Source organism: Pan paniscus, chromosome 5, assembly GCF_029289425.2.
Source record: "Pan paniscus chromosome 5, NHGRI_mPanPan1-v2.0_pri, whole genome shotgun sequence".
Lineage (NCBI taxonomy): Eukaryota > Metazoa > Chordata > Mammalia > Primates > Hominidae > Pan > Pan paniscus.
Window position 1 is genome coordinate 129,228,513 of NC_073254.2, and position 15,695 is coordinate 129,244,207.

The following is a 15,695-nucleotide window of genomic DNA, read 5'->3' on the forward strand; positions in this document are numbered from 1 at the left end:
TGGGGAGTTATGGTATTAACATCTGAGGGCCATCAGCACAAGTCTGTTTTCCTCCTTGAGTGAGAGAATAAAGGGAATTAAATTCTGGAGGTCCATAAAGAGGTGAGAGGAGATGAATAAGAGTGAGGAGAGGGCCAGGCACAGTGGCTCATGCCTGTAATCCCAGCACTTTGGGAGGCCGAAGTGGGTGGATCACAAGGTCAGGAGATCGAGACCATACTGGCTAACATGGTGAAACCCTGTTTCTACTAAAAATACAAAAAATTAGCCAGGCATGGTGGCACGCGCCTGTAGTCCCAGCTACTCGGGAAGCTGAGGCAGGAGAATTGCTTGAACCCTGGAGGCGGAGGTTGCAGTGAGCCGAGATCATGCCATTGCACTCCAGCCTAGGCGACAGAGTGAGACTCTGTCTTAAAAAAAAAAAGAAAGAGTGAGAAGAGGTCGGAATCAAAGGAGGAGGGAGTCAGAGATAAAGAGCTTCATGTTTGAAATTATGGAGAAACGGTCAGGTCTAGGGTGTGGCCTGACCACTGGGAAGCTGAGTTGTAGAACTGCCCACAGGCACTTAGGGGACAAAGGGGGTTACCTCTGTAGGACCACTGTGCCAGTGAAAAGCAGAAAGTAAACAGTGACAGTAGGAGATGGTGGCTCAGGTAAGTGTTGAGTAGTAGAAAACACCAAGCTAGGGCAACCGTGTAAGAAACTGGTGGAAATGGAAGCAGGGAAAGCTCCTGCTTCTCCTCCCAGCCGTGCAATGGAGGGGACAACTAACACTTTCTGCTCTCACTGCTTTCTTCCCCTTGTGGAGGAGATGGAGATTCAGGTACTGATAGGATGCAGTCTGTGCTTTCACCAAAGTCTGTTTTGAATGCAATTGCCCAAATAATAAAAAGAAAAGAAAACCACTTCCTCTAGCTATTTACTGACATATAAATGTTGTTCTTGGAATCTTGGAATTCCCCAAAGGGAGAAAAATATCAGCACTGCATTTTCAAGTTGACTTACGGTAAATAGACCATAGAGAGACTAATAATACCTGTAGATCTTCAGATTCCAGAGATGGGGCATGAGGGGAGACATACAGCACACACACAAATCACTGTACAAATTAGGATCATGAAGTTTTCCATTTTCTCATTCATTCATTCATTCATTCCATGATTATTACATGGATATTGCCTTTGTGTCAGGAACTGTACTTGGGTTAGGGGATGAAACAGACCCAGTCCCTGCCCTGAGAGCAACATACAATAAACAAGTGAACAAAGAAGTAAACCTACATCTCTAACTTGTGAGTGCCATGAAGAAAACAGGGGGCAGAGAACAATAAGTGGAGGGGAGCACCCTCTGACAGAGTTCAGCCAAATCTTGGGGTGGGAGGATTGAACTGAATTTAATGAATGAGAAGGAGGCAGCCATGCAAAGAGCCTGGAGAAGAGAAGAATTGCCTTCCTTTCCTTTCCCTTCCCTTCCCTTCCCTCCCCTCCCCTCCCCACCCCTCCCCTCCCCACCCCCCTCCCCTCCCCTCCCCTCCCCCTCCTCCTCCCCTCCCCTTCCCCTCCCCTCCCCTCCCCTTCCCCTCCCCTCCCCTTCCCCTCGCCTCCTCTTCCTCTCCCCTTCCCCTCCCCTCCTCTCCCCTTCCTCTCCCCTCCCCTTCCTTTCCCTCCCCTCCCCTCCCCTCCCTTCCCTTTCCTTTTTTCCCTTTCTTAAAACCAGTGCTATTTTCTGTTCCAAAGCAAAGAACAGAAAATAGTACTGGGTTTAAGAATAGAAATTCCAAGGCAACAGCCAGTATTTTCTAGTTTTCTTCACATTTTCCCATGGATGGCACTTTGTAACCTCCTGGAGTATTTCTGCTTTGGTCAAGAGCCACTTTATACTGTATCAGTGCCCCACTGGTAGCACATAGCCATTCTGGATGTTAAATGCTAATCAAATCAGATTAGGATTAAGTAAAAATGTGGCAGCTAGGAGGAGTTACAGGAATGTGAGTATGAATCTTAAAGCTGTGTTACTATTTTGCAAACATGTAGCAGTCAAGTGTGGATTTTAGCATCTGTATGCTGGTCAGCATCTTGATTCTGAATTTGGCAAGTGGCAACCAATACCTCATGACAGATAAGTTTCTTAAAGGGCCTTCTGCATAAAGAAAAACAAACTTCATAGGACGACTGTCTGTCCATTTTGGCATCTCTGAGAGAATGAATATAATCACTAATTGTAGCACAACTTCAGAACAGTTTCTGATCAGTTCTCACTGAATGCCATTCACCAGTAACCTTTCCTTTTTTGTTTTGTTTTGTTTGTTTTTGACAGGGTCTTACTCTGTTGCCCAGGCTGAAGTGCAGTGGTGCGATTTCAGCTCATTGCAGCCTTTGCCTCCTGGGTTCAAGTGATCCTCCTGACTGAACCCCCTGAGTAGCTTGGACTACGGGTGGGTGGGCGCACACCATCACTACCAGCTATTTTTTTTTTCTTTCTATAGAGACAAGGTTTCACCATGTTGCCCAGGCTGGTCTCGAAGCAATTCACCTGCCTGGGCCTCCCAAAGTGCTGGGGTTACAGGCATGAGCCACTGTGCCCGGCCCCCCTTTCCTTTAGGGAGTTTTTTTTTTTTAATTTATTTTGAAATAGTTTGAGATTTACAGAAAAGCTGCAAAGACAGTACAAAGAGTTCCCGTATACCCCTACTCAGTTTCTTATATTATTGACATCTTACATTGTAGTGATACATTTGTCATACCCAAGGAACCAACACTGGTACATTACTGTTAACTAAACTAGGCTTCATCTGGATTTCACTAGTTTTTCCATTAATGTTCTCTTTCTGCCCCAGGATCCTATCCAGGATGCCATGTTACATTTAATCATCGTGCCTCCCCCACCTCCCCTGCTCTGTGACAGTTCCTCAGTCTTCTTTGTTTATCATGACATTGACAGTCTTTAGGAGTACCAGCCCCGCAATCTGTAGACCTTTGCCTAATTTGAGTTTGCCTGATATTTTCTCATGGTTACACTGGGGTTATGGGTTTAGAAGAAGAAGAATATCACAGAGGCTAAGTGTCCTCACCACATCCTATTCGGGGAACATGATATCAACATGACATCATGGCTGATGTTAATCTAGCTCACTTGGTTAAGCTAGTGGTGATTGCCAGATTTCTCCACTGAAGTTACCATTTTTTTCTTTAAGGAGTTTTTAAAAATTAAGTTTAAATCATAGAAGTAATAAATAAATGTCTTCTCCTTGTAAAAAGTTGAAACATTACTGAAAAGTTAAATTCCCCTTTAACTACTCCCTGCTGCCCATCCTGCTCCCCATTCCACCTCCTTAGAGGCAAACACGGTTATTGCTTTGAGCCTTTTCAATGCATTTACATGCATACATATGTCCCCATAAAATATATATAGGATAAGTTTGCATTTGAGGTTTTTATATAAATGATATATCATACTATATGAATATCTTTCTGCAACCCAACAATATGTCTTGGAGATCTGCTGTTCTTTTCAATGGCTGAGTTGTATTTTATTGTATACTACAGATTACACCCCGGCTAGGCCTGTGTAGAACCTCTGGAACCTGTAATTGTTAGATCAAGTTACTCATGTTCACAAAAAAAGCACATTTATTAAAATGGCTATGTATAGACATTGCACACTACTATTGACCATCGTATTTTCAAAGATAAGGTTTAAATTGGTCACTGTTTTTTTAACCTCATGGAGGAGTAAAGCAGCAGAAAACACCACATCCAGGTTGCAGTGTCGGGGGGCAGTGGTAGAGCCCTTCCTTTGCCTCTTCCCACTGACCACACCAAGGAGGGGAGGTGCTCCCCTGCATTTCCAGAGGTAATGTGATGTAGTGAGAAGAAGGTGTGCTCGCACAGAAATGGTGGTGTAGACAGTAGCTCCGATGTGCAACATATTCAGCGAAACACAAAACACCCTTTTCCTGGTTCTTCTCATCAAATTCAATAAAATATTTACTTTAAAAATTTTCTGATGATAATAGTGGCATGTGTTTAACACAGAAAACTTGGGAAATATAGAAAAATACAAGAAAGAAAACTAAAATCACCCCTTGTTGTACCATCCAGAATAACAACAGTATTATTAATATTTGGTATATATCCTTCTGGACTTTGTTTCAGTGGATAAACCCATGTAAGCAGCAGAGATGTTCTGGGTGTGGGGAATACATAACAGTCTTACTTTTCCTACCTACCTCCCACTTCATTCCCCCTGCCAACTTCCCGGAAGAAAATGAGATTTGCAATCAGCAGAAATCTCAGAACTGTCTAAACACATGAACTCGGTCATGCTGACAAAGAGCCGCAGGCAGTAAAGGTCAGCAGATTTCCACACCCAGGCCGGGAGAATGAACACAGATGGGGTTGCCCTGCTGCTTACCTGCACCGTCTCCAGTACGCTTAGGGGTCTATGCTTCTGGACTTGGTATTTCTTAAGCAGTTTCCTTTTGTGGGATGTTGTTGGTCCTTTTTCCTGGAGGGTGCTGGGTGCTCTCCTTTTCCTGCTCCAGCTGATCGGTGCTCCCTTCCTTTTTCCCAGGCCACCTGCAGGTCCAGCAGTACTTCTGTGGTTTGTTCAGTCAGTCCTTCAAATGTCTTCCACTGTAACTTGATGTCACTTTCTGTCCTGTCCTATGTAATTCTGGGTAATTTTAGAAGCAGCTGAAAGTGTCACAATCCCATCAGAGAAAGGATGTGGCTCAGAGCCTTCCTTCTGGGACCACATCAAGCAGTGCTGAACAGCAACCTGAGAGCACTACAGGCCAGGAGGCAAAAGGCTCCACTGAACCCCTGTTACCCCATATTCATAGGAATTGTCAAAATTCAGCTACTCTCAGAGTATATGCTTTCCTATAGATTTTAAAAAACATAACAGAGATGTTCTTTACTTTGGAATGTCGATCTTTCTGTTTTAACGAACAAGAATGCACCATGTCACCTCACAGGGTCTTTTCCAGTCCTACAGTTGTGGGATGTTTACACAGAAATACACTGATGTGTACACTGAGCTGGAAGCCAATTCTACCTACAAGCATAATGGGCAATCACTTAACGCTACTCAATTGGACAACTTTCTCTCTCACCCACTTTTCCTAATATTCCTGTCAACATTTTCCTTCCTCACTTCCTGTCAAAAGCCTGCTAGTCTATCTTTAGAGTCTTGGGGACTGTATTAGTTAAAATTAGGTTTGGCTGTTGGTGATGGTAAAATGATATGACAGAGGATTAAAGGAGGTGGAAATTGTGCTCTCTGTCCCTCATATGAACGTTTCAGGGTAGGATGTACAGAGCTGGTGTGGTAGATTTGCACCATGGAGCCCTCAGGGCTCTCAGCCCTGTCTATCTTGGAGTTCTAACAAATATGGCTCTACATTCGAGATCAACACCCAGCCTGAGACAGAGCTCCAGCTGTCACATTCATGCTCTAAGTAGCAGGATGGAGAAGGGATGAAGAAGCTGCCTCTACTAGAAATCCTTGGAAGCTGCAACATGGCACTTTACTCCTAGTCCATTGTCACATAGCTACACCTAGCTGCAAGAGAGGCTTGGAAATGTTGTCTGTATCTGGGTGGTCAGGTGGCAAGATAAATATTCAATAACTGTAGGAAAAGAGGAAAATGGCTACTGGGGAACAACTAGCAGTTTCTGCAATAAGGGTCCGTTGGAATTCCAAGAACCAACTATTAGAATATAACCCAGAGAGGGGGTTTCCAAGCTCAGCCATTGCCACTCAGTACTTCTGTGGGGATTGGTGCCACTATGAAAGTGCACACCTTATGAGATTGGGGTGTATGCCCAGAGACAGGCAAAGAGGGCAGCTAAGACGAGGCTGCCCAGAGGGTGAGGGGCAGGACGTCAGACCCGCATTGTCTTCCTCACAGTGTTATTCTGGGACTGGGGTGCATGATCACATCCCTCTCAGCATCAGGGAAGATGACTGTGGAAATAAGTGTGAACCTTGAATGCTGTGAGAGATCGTACCGGACTACTGAAGTTCATAACAGGAGAGAACTGACATCTTGAGCACCAATTAGGTGCCGGGCACTAAGCTGGAGGTTTTATATACATTCTATCATTTAACTCTCACAACACCTTATCATTTTCCATTATCATGCCATTGTACAAATGTGGAAACAGGCTTATGACTGTAAATGACTGAACCATATAGCTAATACGTAGAAAGAGGCTTTATCCACTGAGCTCTCTCAGTACAGAACAAGACTAGATTAGAGAGGTTCAAAGGTCCCAAACATATACATTCTTGTATCAACTTTTTATAAAGGGAATTACATAAAAGACAGGGAGGTAGATGGCTATTATTTAAAAGCTGTGACTACTTTCGTGAAACAAAGATTAGTTTAGTAAAAACAATGACCTCCCTAATTTATTGTAGAAATTTAGATGTCAGGTTGAATATGTCAGCTTGAAGTAGATCAAACCCCTCTTTTACTTACTTATCTAAATGTGCTTTGGATTGTGAGGGTTACTTTTGCAATGACCTGACTGTGATTTTGTTAATCATATTGCAAATGTTTATGTAATTTGATTAATGCTAATTTTTTGATAGAATAAAAATATGAAGGATGATGACCTCTCCATGAAACAAAATGAAAATGATCTATCACAAATAACTCTCAGCCAACATGCTGATGGGCCTCTCAAGCAGATACAAGAGACGGGGTAAATTAAATCATATTATTAGTGACTCAAAAAAGTGGATTAAAACACTGTGGGGAAAACTGAGTGACTGATTAATATGTAGTTTACATGTTAACTCAAAAATATTTTAAGTCAGAAAGAAAGCAAGACTTTTAAAACAGGTCAGACAACTAAACTAATGCTTCACCCTACGACTGTGTTTTTAATGAGAGTAATTGCTAAGAGAAACTTGTCTTTACATGTATACATATAGAGTAATTATTTCCCCTCAGAAATTTATAAAGGGAAGCTATCATGAAACACCTTTAAATTAAATAAAATGACTTTAGTTTTGTGCATGTGAAATTTTGGAATCACTTTGAGGTGAAATTGATTTATGATATCTCTCCTGCCTGCTAAAGGTACAACTATGCAATGACCCTACAACTGCTGGGCTTGGAAGACGGCACTGACCCCAGTGATAGGAATCCTGTTCTGATGAGAGGGGCCTACTTGTCCTTTCTGTATCTGCGCCACCTTCGAATCAGAGAACTGCAGGTATGTGGATGGCAGGCATCAGAAATGTCTGGTTGTCTAGAAAAGAGGTTTTCTGCTATTCCAATAGCAAATGGCATTTTATGCTTTTGCCCTTTGTTCCATTTTTTTTTTCTTTTTAACATGGAATCAGCCCCTTTCCAGGGTGGTGTGTTCCTTTCCCACAGTAGGGTTGACCTGCCATCAAGTTGTATTCTATAGGGTGGACTAGGTGAAGGGCAGGGACCTGATTCTGTTCTTTTCTTTGTTTCAGCGCATCTGCTTAGGAATTCTGAATTATTTCAGATCTGTTGAGCGAACCCTGACAATCAATACTTCGGGCCTTACCTTGGTTTCAGGGAAACTGGTCCCCACCATGGAAGATAGTTCCTGGGTAAATATGGCAAAAGGAGGTCTGGGCACCTTGCAGGGCCTGGGCACTCACCACTATGTCCATGAGACGCCTGCTGAGCACAAGGTGAGGTGTTGTGCTGAGGTTTTTTCTTCCTTGATTATCCTGCCTCCCAAAGCCACCCTCTAGATAAGACCTGGAATCAATTAATATGATGGAGTAACACATGAGGGTTTCTTAGGGAAGAGGCCTTTTAATCATAATAAAACACAAGGTCTGCTTAAGAGCAAGTCACAGGCAGAGAGTGCCCTAAAGCAGCCCTGGAGGCCACACTGGGAAGGAAGAAATAGAGCATGAGAAGCCCTTCTGTTACCCTGGCCTGAGAACTTTACATCCTTACAGAGAAACTCTTAGAAGACTCCCCTTGACATTGCTATATGTACCTTTTTTGCCTCTTTTCTGTTTTCCAAGCTTAAATGAAAAAAAAATACTCAAAACAGAGGTAGAAAAACATTGGAAAGAGCTGAACAATAAAGAAATATTTTATCCCTACAAACACCTGCTTGCCCCTTAGTGCTTTTGGTGTTTCTAGAACATATTTTTCTACAAAGTCTATAAAATTTCAATCCTGCCTAACAAAAGGCCAATAAGACAAAATTCATATTAACTTCCTTTCTTTGAGAATAAAGTTGAGAATGCTTACATTTTATTGGACTATTGTAGATACTCTTGTAATATTTTAATCTCAATCCCTAGACTTTATTCCTGAAGATAGAGTTTAATATGAATTTTATCTTCTTAAAAATGCTAGATTGACAAAGGTGAAAAATAAAATCTATTTAGCTACAAAACAAGTCATTTTCTAAGCTAGTGTGACCTCTGACTTATGCCCGTTGTATCTGTAAGTGTAAAATCTTACTCTTAACTGTTGTTCATATGCACACAGTCTAGAGCAGCACTGGCCAGCAGAAATATAATGCAAGCCACATACATTATTTAAAATGTTCTAGTAGCTACATTTTAAAAAGTACAAAGAAACATGAAATTTTAAATAATATAATCTGTTTAGCCCAATGTCTATATTATCATTTCTACATATAATCAATATTAATAAATCATTGAGTGATTATACATTTTTTGTACTAAGTGTTTAAAATCTGGTGTATATTTTAATACAGATAACACATTTTAACTCAGACAAGCCACATTTCAGGGGCTTAACAGCCACATGTGGCTAGAGGCCACATGTACTGAACAGTTCAGCTTCAGATATTGGGATTTTTTTTTTAATTTTCCCAACCCAGTCACTTAGAGTCCTACCTTCACTCAATCTTCAGGACACCCTTCTCTTTTGGGTCTCCTACCCTAAAAAGCACCCACCAACTCCTACTCCCTCACGACACACAGACTTCCTCTCAGATCTTCCTTTACCCCTCTGCCCTCCTCCTTGGGTTCTAGCTCATCAAGCCCAATTAGTTTGGCCCTCAGTGGAACTAGAGAGGTGAGTTGAGACACTTTTAATACAAACATGCTACAAAACAAGCACATCTTTCTCTTACTAGTATTGATCCAACCACAGCTGTGGTACGTTATTATGCTAATGGATATTTTTGAAAATGTTCTTACTAAAGAGCCCTCTCTGTCTCTCTGTTCTGGGTTTGGGTAGGAGATAGATATAAAGGAGGAGAGGATAGGCAAATACTGTCCTGCCGTACTCATTGTAGGAGGAACTTCTCGGGGTAATGCATTTTATTTATATATATTTTTTGAGGTGGAGTTTTGCTGTTGTTGCCCAGGCTGGAGGCAGTGGCGCAATCTGAGCTCACTGCAACCTCTGTCTCCTGTGTTCGAGTGATTCTCCTGCCTCAGCCTCCCGAGTAGCTGGGATTATGGGTGCCCACCCCCACACCCAGCTAATTTTTGTATTTTTAGTAGAGACAAGGTTTCACTAGGTTGGCGAGGCTGGTCTCAAACTCCTGACCTCAGGTGATCCACCCGCCTCGGCCTCCCAAAGTGCTGGGATTACAGGTGTGAGCTGACGCGCCCGGCCTTAATGCAATATTTCTTTCCTATGCTCTCATAAATGATAAGAAAAACAGTGCCTATTTTTGTTCTTAATAGCTCCCAGCTGCTATTACTTCAGTATGAGACACTCAAGGAAGTGGCCTTCTGTCTGTCTTTAATAGGACTACTTGGTTTAGCTACACCCCATGGGTGTGGCCTTGTCAATATTTACACCAGGATATCCAGCTCTGGACGGTGTGATTCTTTCCCCCAGAGGGGATGGGAGGCAGAGATGTTAATCTGTTGGGTTGAACTCACCAAGCCCAAGGCTGAGGCTGCTGGGAGCAAACCACTGGGCTTACCAGACCTCAGAAGGCTCCTAAAATGGAGACCCCTTTTCCTGGGTCCAGTGAGTTTGATCCCATGCTGAAAGTCTTGGGCTAATATTAATGAATGTTCACTCAACAACAATGCCAGAAGAAAAAGGCACCTACCATCTGTCTTGGACACTTTGCCACTCTATAAGCCTACTTAAAGGCACGTGGCAGAGTAGAAAGAGCCCCAGAATGAGAGCCAGCAGCCTTTACCTGGCTGTTGACCTTGATTGTGTCTTCTCAGGCATGGGGGCCTGATACCCTGTGGCATGTTCAGGATCTGCTGGGACTTGACGTGCTGGTAGCAGAGGTTGTTGTGAGGAAGCGGTGGGAGATGAGGCAGCAGAAAAGTGGGCCCGATCATGAAGGGTTAGGCTCTCCTTAGAGTGGGGGACTAATTCCAAGGTTGGTGGGAGAACAGAGAATTTTTTTTTTTTCTTGAGACAGAGTCTTGCTCTGTCACCCAGGCTGGAGTGCAGTGGCATGATCTCAGCTCACTGCAACCTCCACTTACTGAGTTCAAGTGATTCTCATGCCTCAGTCTGCCAAATAGCTGAGACTATACCATCATGCCTAGCTAATTTTTGTACTTTTAGTAGAGATGGAGTTTTACCATGTTGGCCAGGCTGGTCTCAAATTCCTGACCTCAAGTGATCCACCCGCCTCGGCCTGCCAAAGTGCTGCAATTGCAGGCATGAGCCACCACACCCAGCCTGGAGAACTCTTTTAAATGGGAGAATGGCTCTTTTCATTGGCTTGTAAATTTCCAGAGGATCTTTGCCCATATGTAATCACATTTATTCCCTTGCTTGTAGTCCTTCGTGAGTTTCCTGTTTGTCACAAGACAAAGTCCAGGCTCCTTGGTGAAGCTGACAATGTTGGGCACAATCTGGCTGCTGCTAACCTCTCAGACCTCATTTATCTCCACTGTCCCTATATGTCCATCCTTAGGGAGCTGGGCCTAGACCTCCCCTGAATGGGCAGAGCTATCCGTACTTCTGGGCTCCTCTGTCCCTCACCTCCCCTTTCCTTGGTAAATGTGTACTCTTATCCAGAGTCTGCTCAAATATCACCTCTCTGGGCCTTCCTTGACATCTCAATGCAGAGCTAAGTGCTTCTTGCCATGACTTTGTCTACTTCCATTATAGCACTGAGCACATTGCTGTGCTTGACTGTTGGCATGTTTGTTCCCACAGGCTGTGAGCCTATCACTCATCCATTCATTCACTCATTCCACAAATATTCTGACCAATAAATATACTAGGCATGGTTCCAGGCACTGGGGTTTCAGCAGTGAACAAAATGGGCACAAATTCTGCCATCTTGGGACTTATTGCATGAAGAAATACAGACATTAAATAAATAAGTAACATATATAGAACGTTCAATGATTTGGCACCAAAGCTTCCATAGACTTCCTGAACAAATCTGGATGTATTTTAAAGGTGCAGCCAGCATGATTTTCAGATAGAGAAATCAAGTTTGATTCCAAAGCTTTGGCCTAACCATTTGGAAGTTTAGAGTTGCCATCAACTGAGATTTGGTTGAAGCAGATTTGTTGGGAAGATCTGGATCTCAGTACAGGACATGGAAAGTTTGAGATGCTTAACAAGATGTTCAGGTGGCAAAAGGTAGTAGAGAGCTGGATATATACTGATACATTGCAGGTATCAAATGTTTATTTGATAAAAGAAAAGTTCTGCCTATAACAGAATGGTAGCATGCTTACAAGAAGACCATGTACATGAAAGTGCTTTGCAAAGTTATCATGTTGTTCAAATGCAGAACAATTAGCTGTGATAATAATAACGTACTCTACAGACTAGAAAGAAAGGTAGAGTAGAAAATATATTTGATTTTCTTTTTAAAAGATTATAGCCAATAGACTGAGTCATTCACCCAACAAATCTTGATGGGGTTCTTAGGCAGAACTATTATTATCCAAAATTAATGCAAGATGATTTAGAAAAAGGTAAACTAGTCGGAGAAATATTGTCTATATTGCCAAAAGGCCTAAAATTCACATTAACAAGTGATGGCAGAAGCCACTAGGGTGAAAGGAATGAATGATGGGCCACCAATTTTCCTATAGTTACTATATTCAGCAAATAGTTATCTTGGCATCAGTTAATTTTCAAACTAAAAACATATGAATCATTGCAAAGGTCATATTATTTCTTACCCAAACAGATAATTATTGCCCTCTTCCTTCTGCCACTCCTCCAAACATAATATTGAAGGATCAACTCTCTAGGCCACAAAACCATTAGAGGGAGGGTCTTCCACATGACTGTGGAAAAAATGAAAATAAACAGGAAATAAAGAAACATTAAAGTAACTGAGGCAATTTGGTCATCTGGTCTTTAAAGTGTATCTCCTGTGGCATAAGCATGTATTTCAGAGACATGGGACTGAGAGAGGAAGACAGCAAATTATGGCAGAAAGAGAAGGAATATGTATGCCTATATAAAGGGTTTGGACAATGGGATGTGGATGGGAAGAGTGGAAAAATGACCACTAATATAGATGATGGCATTAAAGTTGGCATCTTGACAATACTATTGCTTTTCATCAGCTTCAGAACTTAATCCAATTGCCATTGCCTGAAAGTCTTATAAAATTCTTCTGTACAAGAACTTTGGGAAAGGTCTTTTCCAATAAAGTGAATAAAGCATAACACGTTAAGTTGTTTCTTTTTTCCTCAAAGGCAAGCTAATTTTACATAACAAGAGACAGGAGCTAAATGCTAATAGAAGCCAACATGGTAATTTATATATCTTAGCTGTTTAATTTTTTTATGGAACATGTCATTTTCTCAGCATCTTTTCTATTTTCCACTGGTACCAATCATTTTGTAAGAAATCATAATTTCAGGTTGGACGCAGTGGGTCACGCCTGTAATCCCAGCACTTTGGGAGGCTGAGGCAGGTGGATCACTTGAGGTCAGGAGTTCAAGATCAGCCTGACCAACATGGTGAAACCCCATCTCTACCAAAACGACAAAAAATTAGCCAGGCATGGTGGTGCATGCCTGTAATCCTAGTTATTCAGAAGGCTGAGGCAGAATAGCTTGAACCCAGGAGGTGGAGGTTGCAGTGAGCCAAGGTTGCACCTCTGCACTCCAGCCTGGGTAACAGAGTGAGACACCATTTAAAAAAAAAAAAGATAATTTCATGTTTGGAATTCTAGTCAAAGGAAGCTACTAATTATTAAAAAGTTGTGCCAGGTGCGGTGGCTCATGCCTGTAATCCCAGCACTTTGGGAGGCTGAGGCAGGTGGATCATGAGGTCAGGAGATCGAGACCATCCTGGCCAACATGGTGAAACCCCGTCTCTACTAAAAATACAAAAATTAGCTGGGCATGGTGGTGGTGCGTGCCTGTAATCCCAGCTACTTGGGAGGCTGAGGCAGGAGAACTGCTTGAACCTGGGAGGCAGAGGTTGTGGTGAGCCAAGATTGCGCCACAGCACTCCAGCCTGGTGACAGAGCAAGACTCCGCCTCAAAAAAAAAAAAAAAAAAAAAGTTGTATGCTTAAAGCATAGCAAAAAGCAAAGCAAAACGAAAAACCCTGCTAGAGGAATGATGAATTATGAAGTATCCTTTTGATGAAATATTGTGAACTATAACTATTATTTAGAAATGTTCACATTTACTTATTGAAAGGTTTCTATGTTTCTGCTTGAATGGTTAAGAAACAGCCCATAAAAACTAATTATACAGTCATAGAAGTGAAGGGACCCAAAGAGTGACCCCATCCATCTTTCTGATATTGGCAATTAACCATCTAAGCAGATGATAATCTGTCCTATTTGTTAAGATTCCAGGAGTGTTCCTGTAGTACTACAGGCAAGGCCACATAAACAAAACAATTGATAGGTCTTCAGACAGCCAGGATATGATTGCTTAAAATTTATAGATAAATGGATTCTATACAACTGATTACTTAGCAAAGTTTTTATAAGAGTTAATAGATATAAGATGAAAGATTGGGAGCCAGTGGTTCCATAGCTTAAATGACTCATGAGTAACAACTAAGAAAATCAGATTGTTTTTCTTAAAATATAAAAATATACTATATATATATTTAAAAACAGAAAATAGGCCGGACGCTGTGGCTCACACCTGTAATCCCAGCACTTTGGGAGGCCGAGGCGGGCAGATCGCCTGAGGTCAGGAGTTCGAGACCAGCCTGGCCAACATGGTGAAACCTTGTCTCTACAAAAAATACAAAAATTAGCTGGGCATGGTGGCGTGTGCCTGTGGTCCCAGCTACTCTGGAGGCTGAGGCAGGAGAATCACTTGAACCAGGGAGTTAGAGGTTGCAGTGAGCCGAGATCGTGCCACTGCACTCCAGCCTGGTGACAGAGCAAGACTCCGTCTCAAAAAAAAAACAACCCCAGAAAATAACAAATGTTGGTGAGGATGTGGAAAAACTGGAACCCTTGTGCACTGTTGGTAGAAATGTTAAATGGTGTAACTACTATGAAAAACAGTATGCAGATTCCTCAAACATTTAAAATAGAATTACTATATTATCCAGAAATTTTACTTCTGGGTATATGCTCAAAAGAATTGAAAGCAGGGGTTCAAAAAGATATTTGTACACCTATGTTTATAGCAGCATTATCCATAATAGCCAAAAGGTGGAAGCAACTCAAGTGTCTATCAACAGATGAAACAAAATGTAATAGTTCCATAGTCATTACGGGATATAATTCAGCCTGAAACTGGAAGGAAATTCTGACACATGCTGTAACATGTATGAATCTCGATGGGATTATGCTAAGTAAAATAGGCCAGTCACAAAAGGACATTACATGAGACACCTAGAGTAGTCAAATTCATAGAGACAGAAAGTAGAACGGTGGTTGCCAGGGGATCAGAGGATGGAAAAATGGGGAATTCTCGTTGGGTGGGTACAGATTTTCAGTTTTGCAAGATGAAAATAATTCTTGCAAATTATTTTTGTGGTGGTGATAGTTGCACAACAACATGAATGTACTTAATGTCACTAAATTGTACATGAAAAAATAAGATGGTAAATTTTATGTTATGCGTATTTTACAATAATAAGAATAGATAGATAGATCTATAGGTAGGAGAGAGAGAAAGAGAGAGAGAGAGAGAGAGATGATAGATATCTAGGCCAGTGTTTTTTAACCTCTTTTTCATTATGGCTTCCCCAACAAATAACCTTTTTCAACTTTTTTTTTCCCCCTACTCTCCCCCTACAAAGAAATATTAACACCAGAGATATGCCATAGATTTGCTTATGTGCAATGTGTGTATCTGTGCTTCATATATAAAAAGAATAAGATTTTTTTTGTCCTCCAAGAACCACTTTCCACCTGGGCATTATCCCCCCATATAGAATGTATGTATTAGGCTGTGGTGACATGAGATCAGAATCTATGAAGGCAAAACACAGGATTTTTGATGGGCATATGTTAAAAGCACAGGCATATGTTAAAAGCATATGTTAAAAGTAGAGATTACAAATCATAGACTCAAAGAAACCTATATGCGCAAATATAAAAACCATTCATACATTCTTTTATTTAACAGATATTTTCTAAGCACCTACTATGTGTTAGGCCCTGTGCTAGGCAATGAGAATAAAATGATGAACAAAAATAGACATGTTCCTTACCCTTACAGTACTTTGTAATCCAGTGGGTGAGATAAATATTGGTCAAAAATCACACAAATGAATGTAAAACAGGGACATCAAGTTCCTCAAAAGAGAGACTGAGAGCTCC

At 41.6% G+C, this 15,695-nt stretch overlaps 1 protein-coding gene across 1 annotated transcript in view; it reads left to right on the forward strand.

The window, feature by feature from the left end:
* The window catches only part of LOC100972187 (uncharacterized), a 190,938-nt gene that overhangs the window by 55,747 nt on the left and 119,496 nt on the right, over nucleotides 1-15,695 (forward strand). Inside the window, exons 12-14 of the mRNA XM_034962679.4 lie at nucleotides 6,601-6,713; nucleotides 7,094-7,229; nucleotides 7,480-7,683. Of these exons, the coding sequence (XP_034818570.4) occupies nucleotides 6,601-6,713; nucleotides 7,094-7,229; nucleotides 7,480-7,683 (453 nt within the window). The remainder of the gene's footprint in view (nucleotides 1-6,600; nucleotides 6,714-7,093; nucleotides 7,230-7,479; nucleotides 7,684-15,695) is intronic.